Raw genomic sequence first — 18,028 nt, forward strand, 5'->3', positions numbered from 1 at the left:
CCGTCATTTGAGGGATTCTCTTCTTTCCAGAAGAGCGTTCCTCAGGACCCGGTGCAGCGCTGCATTCAAGAGGCCCTGCTCTTTCTTTCCTACACCCTAGCCAAGAAGCAGGGTGTTGACTTCATCCTGAAGGACATTTCCTGTGTGCTCCTGTGCAAGAGCAGAGTACAAATGCAGATTTCCACAGCCTAGGAAAACCATGGGCTGGGGGAATGGCGCTTCCCTTCCCAGCCCACAGCAAGCCCCTCTCTGAGGCTGGCACCAAGACCAGCGCCCTACAGCATTGAAAGCGGTGCCCTGGAGTCACACTGCCTTAGTTTTGCTTCCAGGATTGGGCTCCACATATCACGTGGAGGAGCTGCAGGGGAAAATCTCCTCCCAACACCTGAAAACAGGTAAGGAAAAGAAGAAAGGAGAGGCAAGGATGGAGGAGGAGTCTTACAGAACAGGTAATATGACAGCAGTCTCCTGGCAGTCATTGCCAACATGCCACCGAGGAGCTGCTCTGAGTAGCCTTCTTGTTGCCTTTTCCTCAAACCATTGCACGTCCATCTCCCCTGTAGGAAATATGCTGCCTGTGATGTCTGCAAGATGAAAGAACTCTGCAGGCATCGCTGGCTGAGGAGCAGCTGAAGAAAGAATGGGAGAGACAGCACGTGTGGGAAAAGTGCAAGGCTCGTGGCGAAAGGAACGGGGGAGAGAATATCTGGGTATGGCAACTGTTTTCAAGCACTCCAGAAGGAATCTTTCTCTTCTCTCAGGGGGCCACGTGCACACTTTTCCCCTCTTAGCTCTGCCAGGAAGCTTCTCTCAAAGAGAAAAACCTGCCCTTTCTGAGCCTTGTTTTCCTTTGTGAAGGACAAGGGCTCCTCCAAAGCCTACTGCAGTGAAAGTGTTCTTGCCCTTAGCTTCAGAGGCCGAGGGCTGAGGCCTTTCACGCTGCCTTTCTGAGAGAAAGAAGGCTGCAGGGAAAGTGCCCTGAGCCTGGGGAAACCCTGCGGGGACGACTGCCCCACTGCCATGTGACAGCTCCCACATTAGCACCTGCATCTAAAACCATTCCTTGTTTCTGCTTCCCCTGTAGCAGAAGACGCAGACAGAAATGCCGAGGCTGCAGACAGAGAGTGCTTCCTGCACGGCACTTGTGGAACTGAAAACGTCTCTGCAGATGGTACCAGGGGATATGAAACAGCAGCACGTCCTCATCCCTCACCCCCCAGAGAAGAAAGCTGAGACAGCTCCTCTGAGCAAATCAAGCACCAAGTAAGTGTGGGCCAGCTCCAACAAAGGCCAGGAAAAGCTGAGCTGCAGCAGGCACCCAAGGAATTCAGCATGCGGGTTGCTCGGCTCTGGGCTTGGGCTCTCCATCCCCTGGCTGCCTCAGGGAGGGAATGACTGTGGAGAGGCCCTGCCTCCAGCCGTCCCCCTGCAGACCCAAAGCCCTAAAGCTCCCCTGCAGCTGACAGTCACGCACCCACATCGGAAGGGGGCTGTGCTCCCTGCTCCTGGGACTGGGGGCAGGCAGAGTAAAGAGCCTTCTCCCAGGTGAGGCAGCTCCTGGGCTCTTGTCCTTGATTCAGTGAGCAGCTTCTTTGGACATAGAGTCTGGGCGAATTCCATAGGGGTTCTGACACATGTCCATCTCACGCCTTCTTCCTTGCTGGGCGTGTGGTTAGTGAGCAACAGCTTTTGCCAGCAAATCCTCCCCTTGTGTGCTTGCAGATTGCAAAAAAGTGTGTTAGTGATAGCCTTCTGCTCTTGGCAGCTGGCACAGCTGCAGGTGTAGGCCGGCAGCAGGGCATCAGATGCTGTGGCATCAGTGACACACCGTCATTGTGCTGCACCAGGCTCTTGGAGCTCTGTCTTTTAGGCATTTCCTTCTTTCCACAGGAGCAATCAGCCAGCCAGCTCTGTCGCAGTGCTGGAGGGCCCAACAGATGCCCAGATGTGACTGCCCTCCTCTGCCGGCCAGTCTTAGTTACTCAGAAGCTCCTTGCTTCTTTTCCCTTAGGTGTAGCCACCGAGACAAAAGAAGCCTGTGTGGCCTGGATGGTAAGCCTTTTAAACTTTCTGGGACTCCAGGGGTACCGGGTATTGAAGAAGGCTCAGGTGGTAAAGCAGAAGGTGATTTACCTGGGTTATGAGGTTAGTGCCAGACAACGGGCCTCAGGGCAGGACCGCAAAGAAGCGATATGTCAAACCCCAAAACCTGAGACAATAAAGGAACTGCAAACCTTTTTGGGAATGACTGGGTGGTGCAGACTGTGGATCTATAATTATGGATTGCTTGTAAAACCCCTGTATGCGCTCACTGCAAATGGGAACAGAAACCTCCAATGGACAAAGGAGGCCACGCGAGCCTTTGACCAGCTAAAGAAGGCTCTCATGTCAGCTCCAGCTCTGGGACTCCCAGATGTGAATAAACCATTCTTCCTCTTCTCCCACGAGAAATTGCCCTGGGAATACTAGCACAGGACCTGGGCCCATATCGAAGGGCAGTTGCTTATTTTTCTAAGCAGCTGGATGCTGCCGCCAAGGGATGGTGGGGATGCCTCAGAGCCGTTGCAGCAGTGGTGCTAAATATCCAGGAAGCACACAAGTTCACCTTGGGCCAGAAAATAACTGTGCTAGTGCCTCACACAGTGTCCTTAGTGCTGGAAGTGAAGGGCGGTCACTGGCTTTCCCCACAAAGGTTAAACCAAGGGGAGCCAGTACACCATGCCTACCTGAAGACCATCGAAGCTCCGTACTCCAGCCATAAACTCCTTTTGATGATGTGGATGATCCTCCCATCAGCTCCACTGATGATTTGATTCCACTGATGGGAGCAGCTACGTCATCAGTGGAAAATGACATGCTGGGTATGCAGTTACCATTTGAAAAAAAGTAATAGAATCTGGACCTTTGCTGACAGATACCTCTGCACAAAAGGCCAAGATAATTGCTCTGACCCGTGCCTTACAAATAGCAAGAGGAAAGAAAATAAACATCTATACGGACTCAAGGTCTGCATTTGGAGTCGTGCACACACGCGGAGCCATCTGGAAAGAAAGAGGACTGCTAAATTCGCAAGGGAAAAATATCAAACATGAGAAAGAGATAATGCGCTTACTGGAAGCGGTCCAGCTACCTGAAAAGGTAGCAGTCATGTGTATTAAGGCACACCAGAAGGTGAGCTCAGAATTGGAGGAAGGAAACGATCTGGCGGACAGAGAGGCAAAAGAAGCAGCAAAAGGTGAGATAGCAACTGAGGGAGCCCTAATCCCAGACGGGCAGATCCCCCTTTATGGTAAGCCAGTATATAACAAAAAGGACAGAAAATTAATCAAAAGTCAAGAGGGAGAGTATAACCAAGAGGGATGGGCTATTACCGAAGAAGGGAAAGGGAAATTAGTCATCCCCTCTAATTTGCTATGGTAAGGGAAAAACACCGGAAAAATCATTGGGGAATAGATTCCCTATTTAACTATGTGATTGGGAAAATTACGGCTAGGAATTTGTATGCTACTGTCACACCAGTAACCTGACAATGTGACCTCTGCCTCCAGACCAACCCCAAAAACATCCCCAAACCAAAATCGGGCCAAATCGGGAAAGGCCATGGGCCTGGACAACAATGGCAGATTGACTTTTCTGAACTTCCAAGAAAAGGGGGTATTGATATTTGTTGGTATTTACGGATACTTTTTTAGGTTGGCCAGAGGCAGTACCCACTAGAACTGCCAAAGCCCGAGAGATAACTAAGGTATTGTTACAAGAAATAATACCATGCTTCGGAGTTCCAGCCACCATGTCCTCAGACAGGGGGCCTCATTTTACCTCGAAAATAGTACAACAAATTAGTCGGCATTTGGGCACAGATTGGGAACTCCACATTCCATACCAACCTCAATCGAGTGGTCAAGTGGAGAAAATGAACCATTTGATCAAACAACAGATTGTAAGGTTAGGGCAAGAAGCTACCTTGCCCTAGCCCCAACCTCTCCTGCTAGCATTGCTGCGGATTTGGACTAAGCCCCGAACTAAAGTAAAAATAAGTCCTTTTGAAATGCTTTATGGGAAACCATACAGGGTCCAGAAGGGAATATCTACCCAGGTTGGGGAAGAGACGCTGACTACCTATATGGTGGCTTTGAGTAAGCAACTTAGAGAAACAGAAAAACATGTAGCTGGAACTCAGAGTAGAGAGCTGGATGGACCGGTGCCTGACATACAGCCTGGAGATTATGTATATGTCAAGTCTCTTGCAGAGAAAACTTTGAAACCACAGTAGGAAGGACCATACCAGGTGCTCCTTACTACCTTTACCGCAATTAAGATCATTAGGGAAGGAATTAAAGGCATTTTCTCTGTTGAAGTCTGAAAGGCTGTTTGGGACAATGCCAGTGATTTTGAGAGGAAGTTCCAATCTTGGTGGACTCTGGTAAATTTTACCTATGATCCCATTGTTAACATGGCTACTGCCTTTGTGCTTACTATACGTAATGCCACAGTTTATGTTATCCACCCCATCATTGCACTAGGATTAAACCATGAGGAGACAGTGCTCTATCCTTCAAAGCATAGAATATGGCCACAGATGGGGAGTGGGAAAAGGCAGACTGTAAATCTGGAATCATGTGTTACCCAGGAACAACAAGGATTTATCTGTGAAAGCAACACAATTGACGCTCAGGACGTATGTCTTGACACTGAGGAAGGTGTTTGCCACTTTGAAATTCATCCAAATACTAGTCAAAAGACTGTGCTTATATATTGGTCAAGGCTGTGTGTGTTTAAGAACTGCTTTGTGCTTTTTGTATATTTGAGAATATAACTCTCCCTAGCAAAAATCATTCTAACTTTTGTATTTGTAACTTTGTTGGAACTGTCGGGTGTGATATTTATATTTGGCACCAGTGGTATCCCACCAGTTGATCAAGTCTAACAACACAATGTGTCACAAGTTACTACCTACACCTATTGGGATGAGCCTCACGTTAGTGAGGAAATTAGTTAAACACCAAGACCTGATCAACGTTTTAATAGGCATTCAGGAAAATGTAGAAAAGGCATTAATTACTGTCCATCTCAACACCAAGGAAGTAAGTAAGGTTCTACAAAGCGTGAAACAAGACGCTAGTCATCACTGGTGGGATACACTTTTCGGGCGGTCACCAACAGCAAATGGCATTCTCAATACGTTGTGTCACCCAATCAGAGTCATATTGATCTTAGTTGGTATAAGTCTTGTATACTAATCTGGAACTGGAGAATGTTATACTGGATAGCCACGCTGACTTCTTTGTCATGCGTCCATGGTATGGCACTGAGTGATCAGTACCGAAGAAGTTGGGAATCTTTGCCATGAGTAAAAGAATTTACTAATCTTCTAGAAAAGGGGGGACTGAAGCCAGGGACAGAAGAATGGGGGTTTGCTTAATCCCAAAGCGGGGATAGGTTATGCATACGTATAGGCGTATTGGGAAACTTCACGCATATGTAACTCCTTACTGCATACAACCAAAGTTGCTGGCGATAACCAGAGCTGCTAAACGGGGACGACCGCAACATGGCGCCGGGCGGGAGCCGGCCGCCAGGCCAAAATGGCGGCGGGAGCCCTTCCTGCTCTGTGCGCTATGGCTCCTCCCCTGCTCGCCGTCCCTCCGAGGACTGCACTTCCCAGCGCTGCCCGCGGGCCCGACCGGAGGAGGGCGGTGCGGCGGGCGGTGCCTGGTGCGGGGCCGCGGCGATGAGGGGCGGCGGGCGCCGCGTTGCCCTCCTCGTCTCCGGGGCCGCCTCCCGGCCGGCCCCGCTCCCCCCTCAGCCGCCTCGGGCCGCGCTCCCTCCGGTTCCTCGGAGAGGTGAGAGGCGGCCGAGGGGCCCTGGTTTGGTTCGCGGCCCGCTGGGAGCCGCCGACCCGATGGCCGAGCCCCGGGAGCCGCCTGGTGACACGGGGCTGAGGCGGCAGGAGGGGGCCTCGGGCTGGGGGTTGTGGTGGGGGGAGCTGGGCCCTCAGCGGGGGCCACCCCCCTGGAGGGGGTCGTGGGGGCCTCTCTGGGGGGAGCACAGAATGGCTGCCGGGGGAGGAGGTGCCCTCAGGAGCTGGGGGGGCTGGTAGCAGCTCTCTGGTGCAGAAGGAGCAGTAGAAGTCAGCAGAGGGGCACGGAAAGGTGTGTTCAGAGTGCCGGCAGGTTGTGCCAGCTGTGTGGCTTGGAGAGGCTGCAAGCAAGGAGAGAGGTGTCAGTGCCACTAGAGGCTGTTGTTGAAAAGCTCATGGTGGCGGCTTGGGAAAAGGGAGCTAGCAGTGTGATGTGGAGGTGCTGCAGATAATGGTGTGTGGAAACATCACGGGCTCCTGAAGACAGCCTTGGGTTGAGAGTTGTGCCACAAGGCAAGAATACAGGAGTGGAGCCAAAGGGGAAAAAAACAGCTTGCTTAGGCTGTCAGAAGATTTATGCTGTAATATTAGCTGTTTTTGAGAGAGACCGTGTCAGACATGTATAACACAGAATCACAGTTTGTGTTGGAAGACCAAGTTCCAAGCCTCCCTACACCTCCCACCAGCCCAGGTTGCCCAAAGCCCCATCCAGCCTGGCCTTGAGCACCTCCAGGGATGGGGCATCCACAGCTTCTCTGGGCAACCTGTGTCAGTGCTTCACCACCCTCACTGTTTTAAAAAAAAAAAAATCTATCTTATGTCCGATCAAAACGTACCCTCTTTCAATAAAACCATTGCCCCTTGTCCTGTTGCTGCAGGCCCTGGTAAACCCAGTGAAAATAAATTGGCACGTTTAGCAAAGAGATCCATAATTGAAAGCTGTTATGACTCAATTGGGGGGTGTGTTAAGTTTTGGAGTTACTTGTAATTAATTGTATGTAGTTCATGTATGTAAACACACTTTTTTTCCTTTCTCTCATTTTAAATGTAACATGGACTTTGATTTGGATATTACAGCTGTCTTAGTTTAAGTCACCTCTTTAGAGTAGATAAAAGGCAGCACATACCTTAATTTATTTAACAGTGACATAGCATAACTTCCTTTTTGTTTAAATGATAAAAAGCATTCAAGTAAATATCTAAATAAGAGAGAAAACAGTTCCATTAAGGGAAAGAGCCAGTGAGGTTTTAAGTAAGCGTGCATTTAGAAGTAACAGAGCGTTTTAGATAGCAAAGATTCTGTCAGAGTGAAATCAGCGACATGTATGATGAGATGACGTCATGATGATGAGATGAACTGAAAAGTATCCTTGAAATAAAGGCGGAGAAGCTAAAAACATCATGTGGGAAAGTACTTACGTAATAAGCAGGGTGGGTCTTGAGCTAAGGAGATCTAGGATGTGTTAGGTACAAGCATCGCTTTTTCACCCAGTTGCTGGTGAACCAACAAATTAATTCTGAATGTTAGATCTGTGTAAGGTGCGTGTACCTTTATCTGTACGCGTGGCACTCTCTGCTGGGTAGCAGTAGAAGAATGTGTAAAGAGAATATAGTTGAGGGATTCTGTGAAGAACCAAACGAATGTTAACTATAACCAGCAGAAACTGCCAGTGTGTTGGAAAGCTAATGTTTTAAAAGATGAGAAACATCACTTAAATCAGGTTTCTACTATTGTTGTTACTTGTGGTAGTTTTATTTCTTGTGTATCAGGATGCTTGTCCTGCATGGCTCTCCAGTTAAAATTAAAATTAACGCACTTAAAATTGATGTGCAAGTCCTGTGTGGTATAAATTTCCGAACAAAAAGGGACTGGTGGCTTCTGATATGTGCTATAACCAGGGAATCAAAAGGACCCAGCTTTTTGTTGCAACTTCCATGTGGCTTTGCTACGATGAAAGAAAATTACCATATTGCATGATAAACCAATCGGGTGAAGTTTAAAATACATGTTTGTCACTTCCAGGTTTTGCTGCCACACTCCTTAGGAATTCATACGATGTTAGAAGAGTTGAAATCACTCCACTGGAGCAGAGGAGAGTGACTTTTGATACTCATGCCTTAGTGCAGGATCTGGAAGCCCATGGTAAGTGATGTCTGTTAAATAATTCACAGAAAATCTTTGAATTTAAGTACTATAACTTTGAGCGCTATCGGTTTTCCCAAATTACGGGTACTTTATGTTTAAAAGTTTTGGAAGCCTCTAGCTGAGTCTGGTGCAGGAGAGGCATCTGATACTCTTTGATGCTTCTGTAACCATACAAATAAACTCTTACATTAAATTTACCTTTTTTGTAGCTATAGGTAAGTTTACATAGCATCTTCCAGCTGAGGAGCATAATATATTTGACAAATGGAGAGCGGTGGTGGTGGTTGAAGAACTGTTTTCTGGTAAAAAAAAATGCAGCTTTATTTGAAGAACTTTCTACTGGCTGCTAATAGTAACTTTTTTTTTCCTAATTGTAAATATTTCCAGCAGCATTGTGCTGTAATACATCCTTAATGCCTGTTCTTTTATTTAGTGAATGTGGCTGTCTTTTGGCAGCTGAAAGGTCTGTCTAGCCCAGGGTTCTGTCCCTTAGCAGGACTGTGAGTCTTTGTCTGCAGAAGAGTGTAAAAATGGGGCAGATGAGTGGCACATCCCCTTGTACCTTCTAGGCCTCCAGCTGCTCTCACCTTGGAGGTATTTTGTGCTGGGTATGAGTTTTGGTGACCTCCAAGGGAATTCCTTTCATAAGTTTATTAAGCCCCTGAGCTACTATGGGTTGGTTAGTACCCACAACATCCTTTCTCATGCAGTTTCAGAAGTCCACTCATTTTGTGGAAAAATACTTCCTTTTGTTTATGTAGAACCTGGCTTCCACTGTGTTAATCTGATGCCCCTCGGTCCTTTTGAAGGAAGGAGGAACGAACATTTGATCTCTCACATCACTTAAGATTATGTAAACGTATGTCGTGTTCTTCCATCTTTTTTTTTTTTTTCCAAACAGAAGATTCTTAGTTCATTGGATTTTCCCAAGCAGTAGCTGCCTCACAGGGGAAGGAACAGAGCTTCTGGCATTACCTGACAACTGGATGTCCCATGGATTTGAAAACTGACATTTCATCTATTTCGTTCTCTACTCTTTTTTTTTTTTCCAAGCAATTCCTAAAGTTTGGTTTGCTCTGTTGATCCTTCTAAGCATTGAGCTGATGTCTTTGTCGGGCTATCAACTCTCTGTTACGATTCCTAAATCTTTCTCCTAAGTGACAGCTGCAACTTTATCCAATTGAGTTAGGATTTTTTCCACTCTTAAGATCTACTAATAATGTGTCTTAGTACTTAGAAGACTCTTAAGAGTACGCTAATATTTTTTGTTGTTGTTTTTGTTTGTTTGTTGCATGTGCGTCAGACTTGTCAGCCCCTAGTTCGTTACATCTCTTCTGGAATTATTGTTAGAACTGATGTTGTGTTTGTCGCTTTCCAGTACTTGAGGAGTCAGGATAGCTTGTTAGATGTTACTTGTCCTGAGTACTAATTCAGCTATTTCTTTTCCTAGTTCCTTTAGAACACAAGGTGAAGTCTGTCTGATGCTGGTCCGCTGTTGTTAATCAGTTTATTAGTTTGTTCCATAACTACTGCAACCCTTCAGTATCACAGTGACAGGGCTGTAAAGGTAAAAGTTGAAGAAATCCCAGAGCTAAGAGATGCTTTTAATGTTTGTCAGACTTGCTGCAGGCAGTTTTCAGGCTCCAGTGTCTTAACTCTTGCATGTATGAATTTCTTCACATTTTCTAAACTTCCAAGCAGCAAGGAAGAATAGAGGAAAAACAAAATAATGAATTAGCAAGAACCTAGGCAACCCTGAAAATTCAGAGAAACTGAAGTGATGCAACCACACCTCTTAGTGGAAGGAAAATGTCATAAAGCATGAGAGCTTTTTTAGTAATACAAACCAGTGGTGCAGTTTGATTCCAGTACTTAGAAGAGTTCAGTGACGTTTTTCTCAATAATTTGCCTTGAAAGCATATTTCAATGAAAAGTTAATTGATCCCAAGCTGGGAAACGGAGCAACTGAAATACAACACATCAGAGAGATTGCTGGAAATAGATTGTTAGGGTCAAAGCCCTCAGTACTGAATCAGATTTGACTAACGTGGCAGCTTTTTTTTTTTTTTTTTGCAGAAGTTTATAATAAAGTAAAATTTTGCTCAATTATTTTTATAATGCATGAGCGGTTAAACACGGTACAGAAATTCGGTAGTCCCATCAGCTGCTTGCAAAGACTGTTTCAGTGTGTTAAAAGTTAATGCTCTTCAGGTTTTTGCAGCATTGTCTGTTTATTTTATGTAGTGAGATGTCACAGTGACCAAGTTCCACCATCAGTTTTCCGTAATTGTGTGATTTCCCATTTGCCACTGTAGTTAGGTACAGCACTTGAGTGTCCCAATTTATTGTGTACCTCTTGCTCTACTCATCGTCCAGCTTTCTAATGTTACCTTAATTTGTCATCCTTCAACTGTTTTTCAGGCTTTGCAAAAGAACAAGCAGAGACCATTGTATCGGCGTTAATCACCCTGTCGAATGTCAGTTTAGACACGGTCTATAAGGATATGGTCACCCAGGCTCAGCAGGTAAGAACTTATTTACGGTGTGTATAAATATTCAACACTGTGTAAGTATAATGGCGCGTGTCCATATTTAAAGGACAAGTGAGCAGCTCTGTAGTATTATAAATACCTTACTAGGTATTCAAGCTAGGTATTTGAGGTATTATATATATATATACTAGGTATTCGAGCTAGGTATTCGAGCTAGGTTTCAAGGTGATGTTAAGAATTTTAATACCTTACACCTTTCATCTCACAGAAGTGCTTTCCAAGTGCAGCCACAATGTATTGGTTTAATACAAAGCTTGCTGCTTTAGCTGCCGAGAAGCTCTGAGGTAAATCCAAGATTTTAACTACTTTGCAACAGGTCAGGGCAGAAGAGAAACGCAGGGAGTTCTTGAGAGATAACAAAAGCACTTAAAACAGCAGAAAATTGTCAGTGTTTTTACTGAACATTAGTAAAGATGCTGTTTCTGTTCGCAGATATCCTGTATTTTCCTGTCTTCTTGTTCATCAAATGAAAACTATTATTAAAAGTGTAATTTTACTCCTGCATTTCAGTCTCTAGGCTACATCTGCTGTAAACACAGAACATGGCTGGGACGTGGTTCCCAGACACCACCACATGGTTATCCAGAGACGTAAACACTTAGTGCAGCCCCTTGGCAGCTATCAGTCTCCTGACCTGGGCACACCGTAACAGAAAGTATAGGGCCAGCAACTGTTCCCACAAGGTAGGGTTGGCAGGGGCACCACGTCTTAGAAGGAAGAGATTTTGGCCATCGAGATGTTATCTGTGGCGTGTCAGTTGCCCTCAGGGACAGCAAGTAGGCTCAGACTGCCTTAGTTTTTTGCATACACCTAGCTGTTTGTGCTGGACCAGCCGACACCTCCGCCTGTATTTGAGCACAGCGACGAGTTATCTCCTTTGCTCAGACATTCAGGCTCACGTTTATGAACGTGTCTCGAGGCAGCAAATCAGTTAAGTAACATGACTGTTCCTTCTGTTGATAATAGAGGTGGTGACAAGTTTCATTTTAACAAATTGCCGAAATAAAAAGAACTTTAGCTTTTTCCTGTAGGCTAAACATCTGGGCCAGTATAATAAAGATCTGATGCACAGTAATGTTTTTAATAATCAGTCAGGAAGGCTGTGCAAGCTAAAATTATGTGCCATTCTTCTTCAATGAGTTAATGCAATTAAGCATACATTGCTATTTTATTTAAACTGCTGAGCCTTACTTGCACAGATTTTTATCTTACTGGCATTTGTGCTTAACAACAGTTACTTAACTTCTTCCTATAAGTCTCAAAGATAAGACAAGAACTTGTCTCTGTTTTTCCGTCAAAAGGGAAACATTTCTGTTTGGAGTTCATAATACACGTTTTAAAAAAAGTCAGTATCACAAATACAACTTCTATGGAATTGTGTAGGTAGAAACAGTTTTTTAAAGTGTGGTCAGTGTCCAGGTTGAGTGTTTTAACATGAGATGAGGAAACTGGCACTGTTTAATCTTTGTTGGTGACACGGACAGTGGGATGGAGTGCACCCTCAGCAGGTTTGCCGATGACACCAAGCTGTGCAGTGTGGTCGAAACACCGGAGGGAAGGGATGCCATCCAGAGGGACCTGGACAGGCCTGAGAGGTTGGGCTATGTGAACCTCAAGATGTTCAACAAGGCCAAGTGCAAGGTCCTGCACGTGGGCCGGGGCAATCCCAAGCACAAATACAGGCTGGGCAGGGAATGGATTGAGAGCAGCCCTGAGGAGAAGGACCTGGGGGTGCTGGTGGATGAGAAGCTCGACATGAGCCGGCAATGTGTGCTTGCAGCCCAGAAAGCCAGCTGTATCCTGGGCTGCATCTAAAGCAGCGTGGCCATCAGAGCGAGGGAGGGGATTGTCCCCTCTGCTCTGCTCTCGTGAGACCTCCCCTGGAGCCCTGCTTTCAGCTCTGGGGCCCAAGAAGGACAAGGTAGTATTAGAACAAGTCCAGAGGAGGGTCATGAGGATGATCAAGGGTCTGGAGCACCTCTCCTGTGAAGACAGGTTGAGGGAGTTGGGGTTGTTCAGCCTGGAGAAGAGAAGGCTCCGGGGAGACCTTACAGCGGCCTGCCAGTACCTGAAGCGGGCTACAGGAAAGCTGGGGAGGGACTCTTTGTCAGGGGGTGCAGTGACAGGACAAGGGGGAATGGCTTTAAACTACAAGAGGGTAGGTTTACATCAGGTATGAGGAGGAAATTCTTCACTCAGAGGGTGGCAAGGCAGTGGAACAGGCTGCCCAGACAGAGAAGCTGTGGTTGCCCCTAAGTGCTTATTTAGGAACTGGATTCAAACTTCCAACTTGTTTTATAGGCTACTGAACGTTCATTGAAAATGGAAGGACAAATCTGAATTTTTTGTTTCACTTCGTAAACACTTAGACTAGATACCCCTGGCTTTTTTGCTTAAATTCAGAGTTAACATAAAAGCAACTGGAAAAAACACCAACTGCTTTTCTTGAGTCTGTCAAAAAAACAGTTGCAGCTATGAAATTCTATTATTCTGTCACTTTCCTGTTGGAGACCCTTCACATTTTTGTGCTTTGCTGTAGCTAATTTTATAAGTTTAAACAAAAAAATCTTATTGGAAAGTGTGAAACTTAATCATTGACATATTTATTTTTTTTTTGTTTCTAAGGAAATAACTTTACAGCAGATAATGGCACATTTGGACTCCATTCGAAAAGATATGGTTATTCTGGAAAAAAGTGAATTTGCAAACTTGAGAGCTGAGAATGAGGTACTAATAAATACTTTTAATTAAGCAGTTAAATTGTAGTTCATTTAGTGTAATTAAATTGGATTATATCTGTTTTATATTTCTGTTTGCAAAATATTTACATAGGATTAATTATGGATGCTTTTTACCAGAGTTGAAATGTTTGTATGTTGCAACTTCTGGGATCATATAAATGTATATTTCACTTCATACAACTTGCTTAATTCTTCTGGAAAGAAAAAAAAAATGTTCACATCTTAGGATCATCTTTTGTATTGGGTGATTCTAGTAGCCTTGTCACCATTAACAGTACAATCCAGGGAGAGCAGTCAGCCATTTCCTTGCAACAATTTAATTAAACTGGTGATTTAGACATGTTTTAGTTTTGCCTGACAGCATTTTAGTGTTTTTCTGCTCTCTTTAGTTTGAGAATCACAAGATCTTCATTGTATGTTTTCACAAAATGATTCCTTCGTTTTGGGAAAAATTTCCAGCAGATTATATCTGGCTGTATAGATACACACTACATAGAATACAGATAATCTATAGGATGTAGATTAAATAGCCTAACTACTGTAACTAGGAACAAATTGCTCTGTTGGGAGAAAGATCGTGGAAGAGTAATCACTTATATGCAGTAGTAACGCAGAACTGATTGGCTTGGCCAGCATTTTTCTGACTTTATTAAAAACTTTTTTTCCTCTTCATCTAGAAAATGAAAATTGAATTAGATCAAGTTAAACAGCAGTTAATGGTGAGTAATCAGCAAGTAGCTATACACCCATGCTGGGGGAAGTAAATAGTTATTTTCATTATCTTTTTTTGTTTTACAGAATGAAACCGGTAAAATCCGAGCTGACAGTAAGCTAGATATAAACCTGGAGAGGAGCAGAGTGACAGATATGGTAAGCTGGTCTGTGAAGATACTCTGCCCAGTTTTATGCCATTTTCTCTTGCTACAATTGTAATTTATCTTTTATCCACAGTTTACAGATCAAGAGAGGAAACTGATGGAAGCAACTACAGAGTTTCATAAAAAAGTAAGTAGTGAATAAAGGCCATTTTATATTGAGCAGGGTAGTTACACATTGCACGTTGCATGAACACACAACTTTTGTGAAGCTTAATAGATACTTGAAAGTAGTAAAACAAAATGTCAGCATGTATCACATACGCATGTTGTACGTGTTTATTGCTTCAGCATGGGGGATTTGTGCTGAACATCACCCAAGCAGAAGGCGTACAAGACTTGTCCCTCGCTTCCAGAGTGCCTTTATGTAGGCTGTTACAGGTGGCGTGCACCAGCATGCTGCCTTCCCCAGCGCTACGGGATGAGCTGGTCAGCCCTGCCAGCGGGATGGTTCAGATACCTACAGCCAAGCAAGTTTCAAGAGCTGGTAAAGCCTCTTTGAAAGCACTGAAGTCTAAGAGGCTGATGATGGATGTTTCCTGCCTTCAGCATCTTACCCATTTCCCAGATATGGCTTGTGAATTCTTAAACCTTTGTTCAGCAAAAATTCAGGGGCACTATCTGCACATTGTAGAATGCCTCCTTTAGGAGGCAGTTGGCAAATCAGAGATAAAACTCAGATCATACGGATTTGTTTCTCTTTTTCTGTCTCCATCCTTAATATCCTTCCTGTATTGTATTAAATGCTGTTCTGTGTTTTCGAAGATCACTTAGCAATTAACTATTTTACTTCACTGATAGGTTGGAAATTTTTCTTTCTTGTTGCTGGTAGCATGGTATTCCTGTTTGTTTTTGCAAAGCTGACAGGGTCTGAGATCATCGTCAGATATATGCCCTCTTTTAATGTTTCAGGATTCAAGTACCAACAGCGTTATTTCAGAAATCAGCAATAAAATTGACACTGAAATAGCTTCCTTAAAAACACTGATGGAATCGAATAAACTTGATACGATACGTTACTTGGCAGGTATGTGATAGACGAGGAGGTGAGTGCCAGTGAGTATATGTGTAAAATTTTATTCAAGACTTGCTCAAGATGACATGACAAGTGAATTCAAGAAGTCAGCTGCGTAGCAGCTGATAACTGGAATTGGGTCGGGGCTCCCCCCCCCAGTGACTGAAAGAAATGGAACACAGAGCACGGAAGAGGTGAGAACACAACAAACACTGCAGCAGGAGTATGATTGTGCCCCAAACTGGGATTAGGAGGAACATGGACATTAAAAAAAAAAAAAAGGGGGGGGGGGGGGAAGAAATCAAAATAGTCTGACAGTTCATGTGGCAGGGTTGCTTCAAAAGTTTTCCAGAGGTTGCTTAGGAATGCTAGCAAGCTTTGAGGATTAGCCTGAGAGTGACCAGTTCTGTCTCCCATTCTGACTTCCACAGAAACAGTTTCGCTGTGGCAGTACGGGTACTTTCCTCTACAGAGCAGAACAAATTTAAGTCTGATTTGAGATGGAGTTTTCAATATATAACCAATGAAATCTGTATTTCATTGGAGCTGGATAAGAAGACAGTTACACATGTTTGGAAATAAGAAGAAGTTCAGAGGGAAATGTAATTAACTTTATTCTAACACTAACCGAAACACTGGTTCAACAAATCTGGAAGACAACTCATCAGACTTCAGAGATGATATCCTAGTGTCATGTCAAATGTGTGTTGTCATTTTGCTCAGTGGAAGATCTTTTTAATTATGTTTAATGAAAGACCTGATACAGCCATCTATCCTGTTATAGAGTTCCGGATAGATGGGCAATGATAGTAAAAATCACTATAGTCTGTTGTGCTCTGTTATCCACTGTGACTGTTCCTGAAAAAATGGTTCTGCAGGCTGCCGAGTTTGATCTCGTCTCACTGTCTAGGCAGTGCTACCGTGCAGGATTTTGCACCTAAGACAAGTCATTGTTTTCCAGAATTTTCACAGCTGTAACAATCGAAGTTTAGGAAGCAGTACTCTAGAGTTATCCTTCCATATGTTTGCACTTAATTTCCTGTATTTAAAAGGTGATACAATTTAGCATTCATCTAATTACTACTTTTTTTTTTTTTTAACAGCTTCGGTATTCACTTGCTTAGCAATAGCACTGGGATTTTACAGGTTCTGGAAGTAGATCTAAATGGAATGAGAGCATCAAATACAGATGGAGAAAAGGCCACCCGAGCAACATCAACTAGACAATCACGTTTGAGCTTAGATAACTTTGGTACCTTTTTGTTTTGATATTCTTACTGTGCACTAAAGTGTTTTCTGACTTTGTAACACTAAAGATCAAAATAATTGAGTGGGGAGTAGGCAAATAATAGTAATATTTCATTGTCCCCTATTGAATAATGTATTTATTTCAAAATACTTCTATATAAAATCAGAAAGTGTTTCCTAATGGGTTTTCAAATCAAGTCTGTTGTCTTTTAGAACACTTCCAGTGCTCTCAGCTCCACTCAAACTGGAGATACTAAACACTTGACATGCCCATGAAAATACGGGACTACTGTTTCCGAATTAGTATTACCATCACGGGGGAATTCCAGCAGATCTACCCTGACCAAGCAAAGTAATCTGAAATGTCGGAGCTGGATGTTTGCCTGTAGTCTGTTCCTCTCTTTTCTGATGGGTTGAAGCTTGGTCCTTTGGTTTTATATTTTCATAAATAAATAGGAATATATATACATATATATAAAAAACGCACTCCAAGGCCTTTACTAAAGAATCCTTGTTCTTCTTGAAGAATGGTTTACATACAGTTAAAATCTCATGTGAAACCAAAATGTCTCTACAGATCTAGTTATTTTTAATATCTCTTCCAATTTCTGTAACCCTAGAGGCCAGTTCTCCAATGGGAAAATTTGTCTCCCTCTTTCTGAGGGGAAATGCCTCTGTTCTCACCAACTGCATACAGCCCTGGGACCGACAAGTGCTCTTAACTCCTCCATTCAAGGAGTACTGAGTATTTCCAATAAACCTTTGTGTGTTTTGTGGGTATAAAATCTGGCTTGTGACACAGAAACTCAACACCTCGGATAGTGTTGCTGTGGCTCCGGTTGTCCTGCTCCCATCTCCATGCTCCTCTGGAGTGGTCCGTAATGCTGTGAGGCAGGCTCGACCTTCAGGTGGTGATGATCCCTCCTCTGCTTTCTGCAAGGCCTTCGCAGCTCTAGTTGCAGAGGTGGGATGTAAAGGTTGGGTGCCTTCCCAAACTGAAGCAGTCACGTCTTGAGTACAAATGTCTATGCTTAGGTAGATTTCTTTTAATAATAAAAAAAGCCCTTCCTGGACTAAACTTTATCAGAATAAGCCCTTTATGGGGTACAGAGTTTATAGTACTGTATAGTGGCAACTTTTGTATTGCGGTTCTGTTTGCAGTTGAACTTGGTGGTATCCTGCAAATTCTTGTATTCTGTGCATGACATTATGTATTTAACATCTACATTTATGAAAATAAAATTAATTTCTTGTATTTGCTGTCTGAGAGACTTGAATACAGATTACCAGATTGTAAAAATGCGGGGTCTATAATGAGCACAGTGCTGTTGTGTTGAGAAATGAGGCTGCTTTTTCTGTTGTGTGTGTTAGTGACATAGGCACAGGTACCAGCAGCAAGGACTTCAGGCAGTGACTCGTCTCATGTAACTGCAGCATATTCAAATCCATCCTATTATGAGTTATAACCATTTCTGAAGTTCTCTGAAAGATCTGTGTTCATCTTTTGAACTGTTCCTACATGAGAATAGCTCCGGCAGTGATGTATGAAATTTTATCTACTACAGCTTCTTACCATCACCCCCCTACACCT

At 43.9% G+C, this 18,028-nt stretch overlaps 1 protein-coding gene across 2 annotated transcripts; it reads left to right on the forward strand.

Annotated features, from left to right (window-relative positions):
• Positions 1-3,087: 3,087 nt before the first annotated feature.
• Positions 3,088-17,692, forward strand: CCDC90B (coiled-coil domain containing 90B). 2 transcript variants are annotated; one of them, XM_013199817.3, is made up of 9 exons: positions 3,088-3,235; positions 7,884-8,003; positions 10,428-10,531; positions 13,184-13,285; positions 13,977-14,018; positions 14,098-14,169; positions 14,251-14,304; positions 15,087-15,201; positions 16,293-17,692. In XM_013199817.3, exons 1-9 carry the CDS (start codon positions 3,103-3,105, stop codon positions 16,346-16,348), a joined length of 798 nt encoding a protein of 265 aa, XP_013055271.3. In that variant the 5' UTR covers positions 3,088-3,102; the 3' UTR covers positions 16,349-17,692. The 2 variants fall into 2 exon arrangements, with proteins under 2 accessions (XP_013055271.3, XP_047911183.2); XM_048055226.2 differs by lacking the exon at positions 3,088-3,235 and adding an exon at positions 5,537-5,843.
• Positions 17,693-18,028: the final 336 nt, after the last annotated feature.

The sequence above is a fragment of the Anser cygnoides genome, chromosome 1 (genome assembly GCF_040182565.1).
Source record: "Anser cygnoides isolate HZ-2024a breed goose chromosome 1, Taihu_goose_T2T_genome, whole genome shotgun sequence".
Lineage (NCBI taxonomy): Eukaryota > Metazoa > Chordata > Aves > Anseriformes > Anatidae > Anser > Anser cygnoides.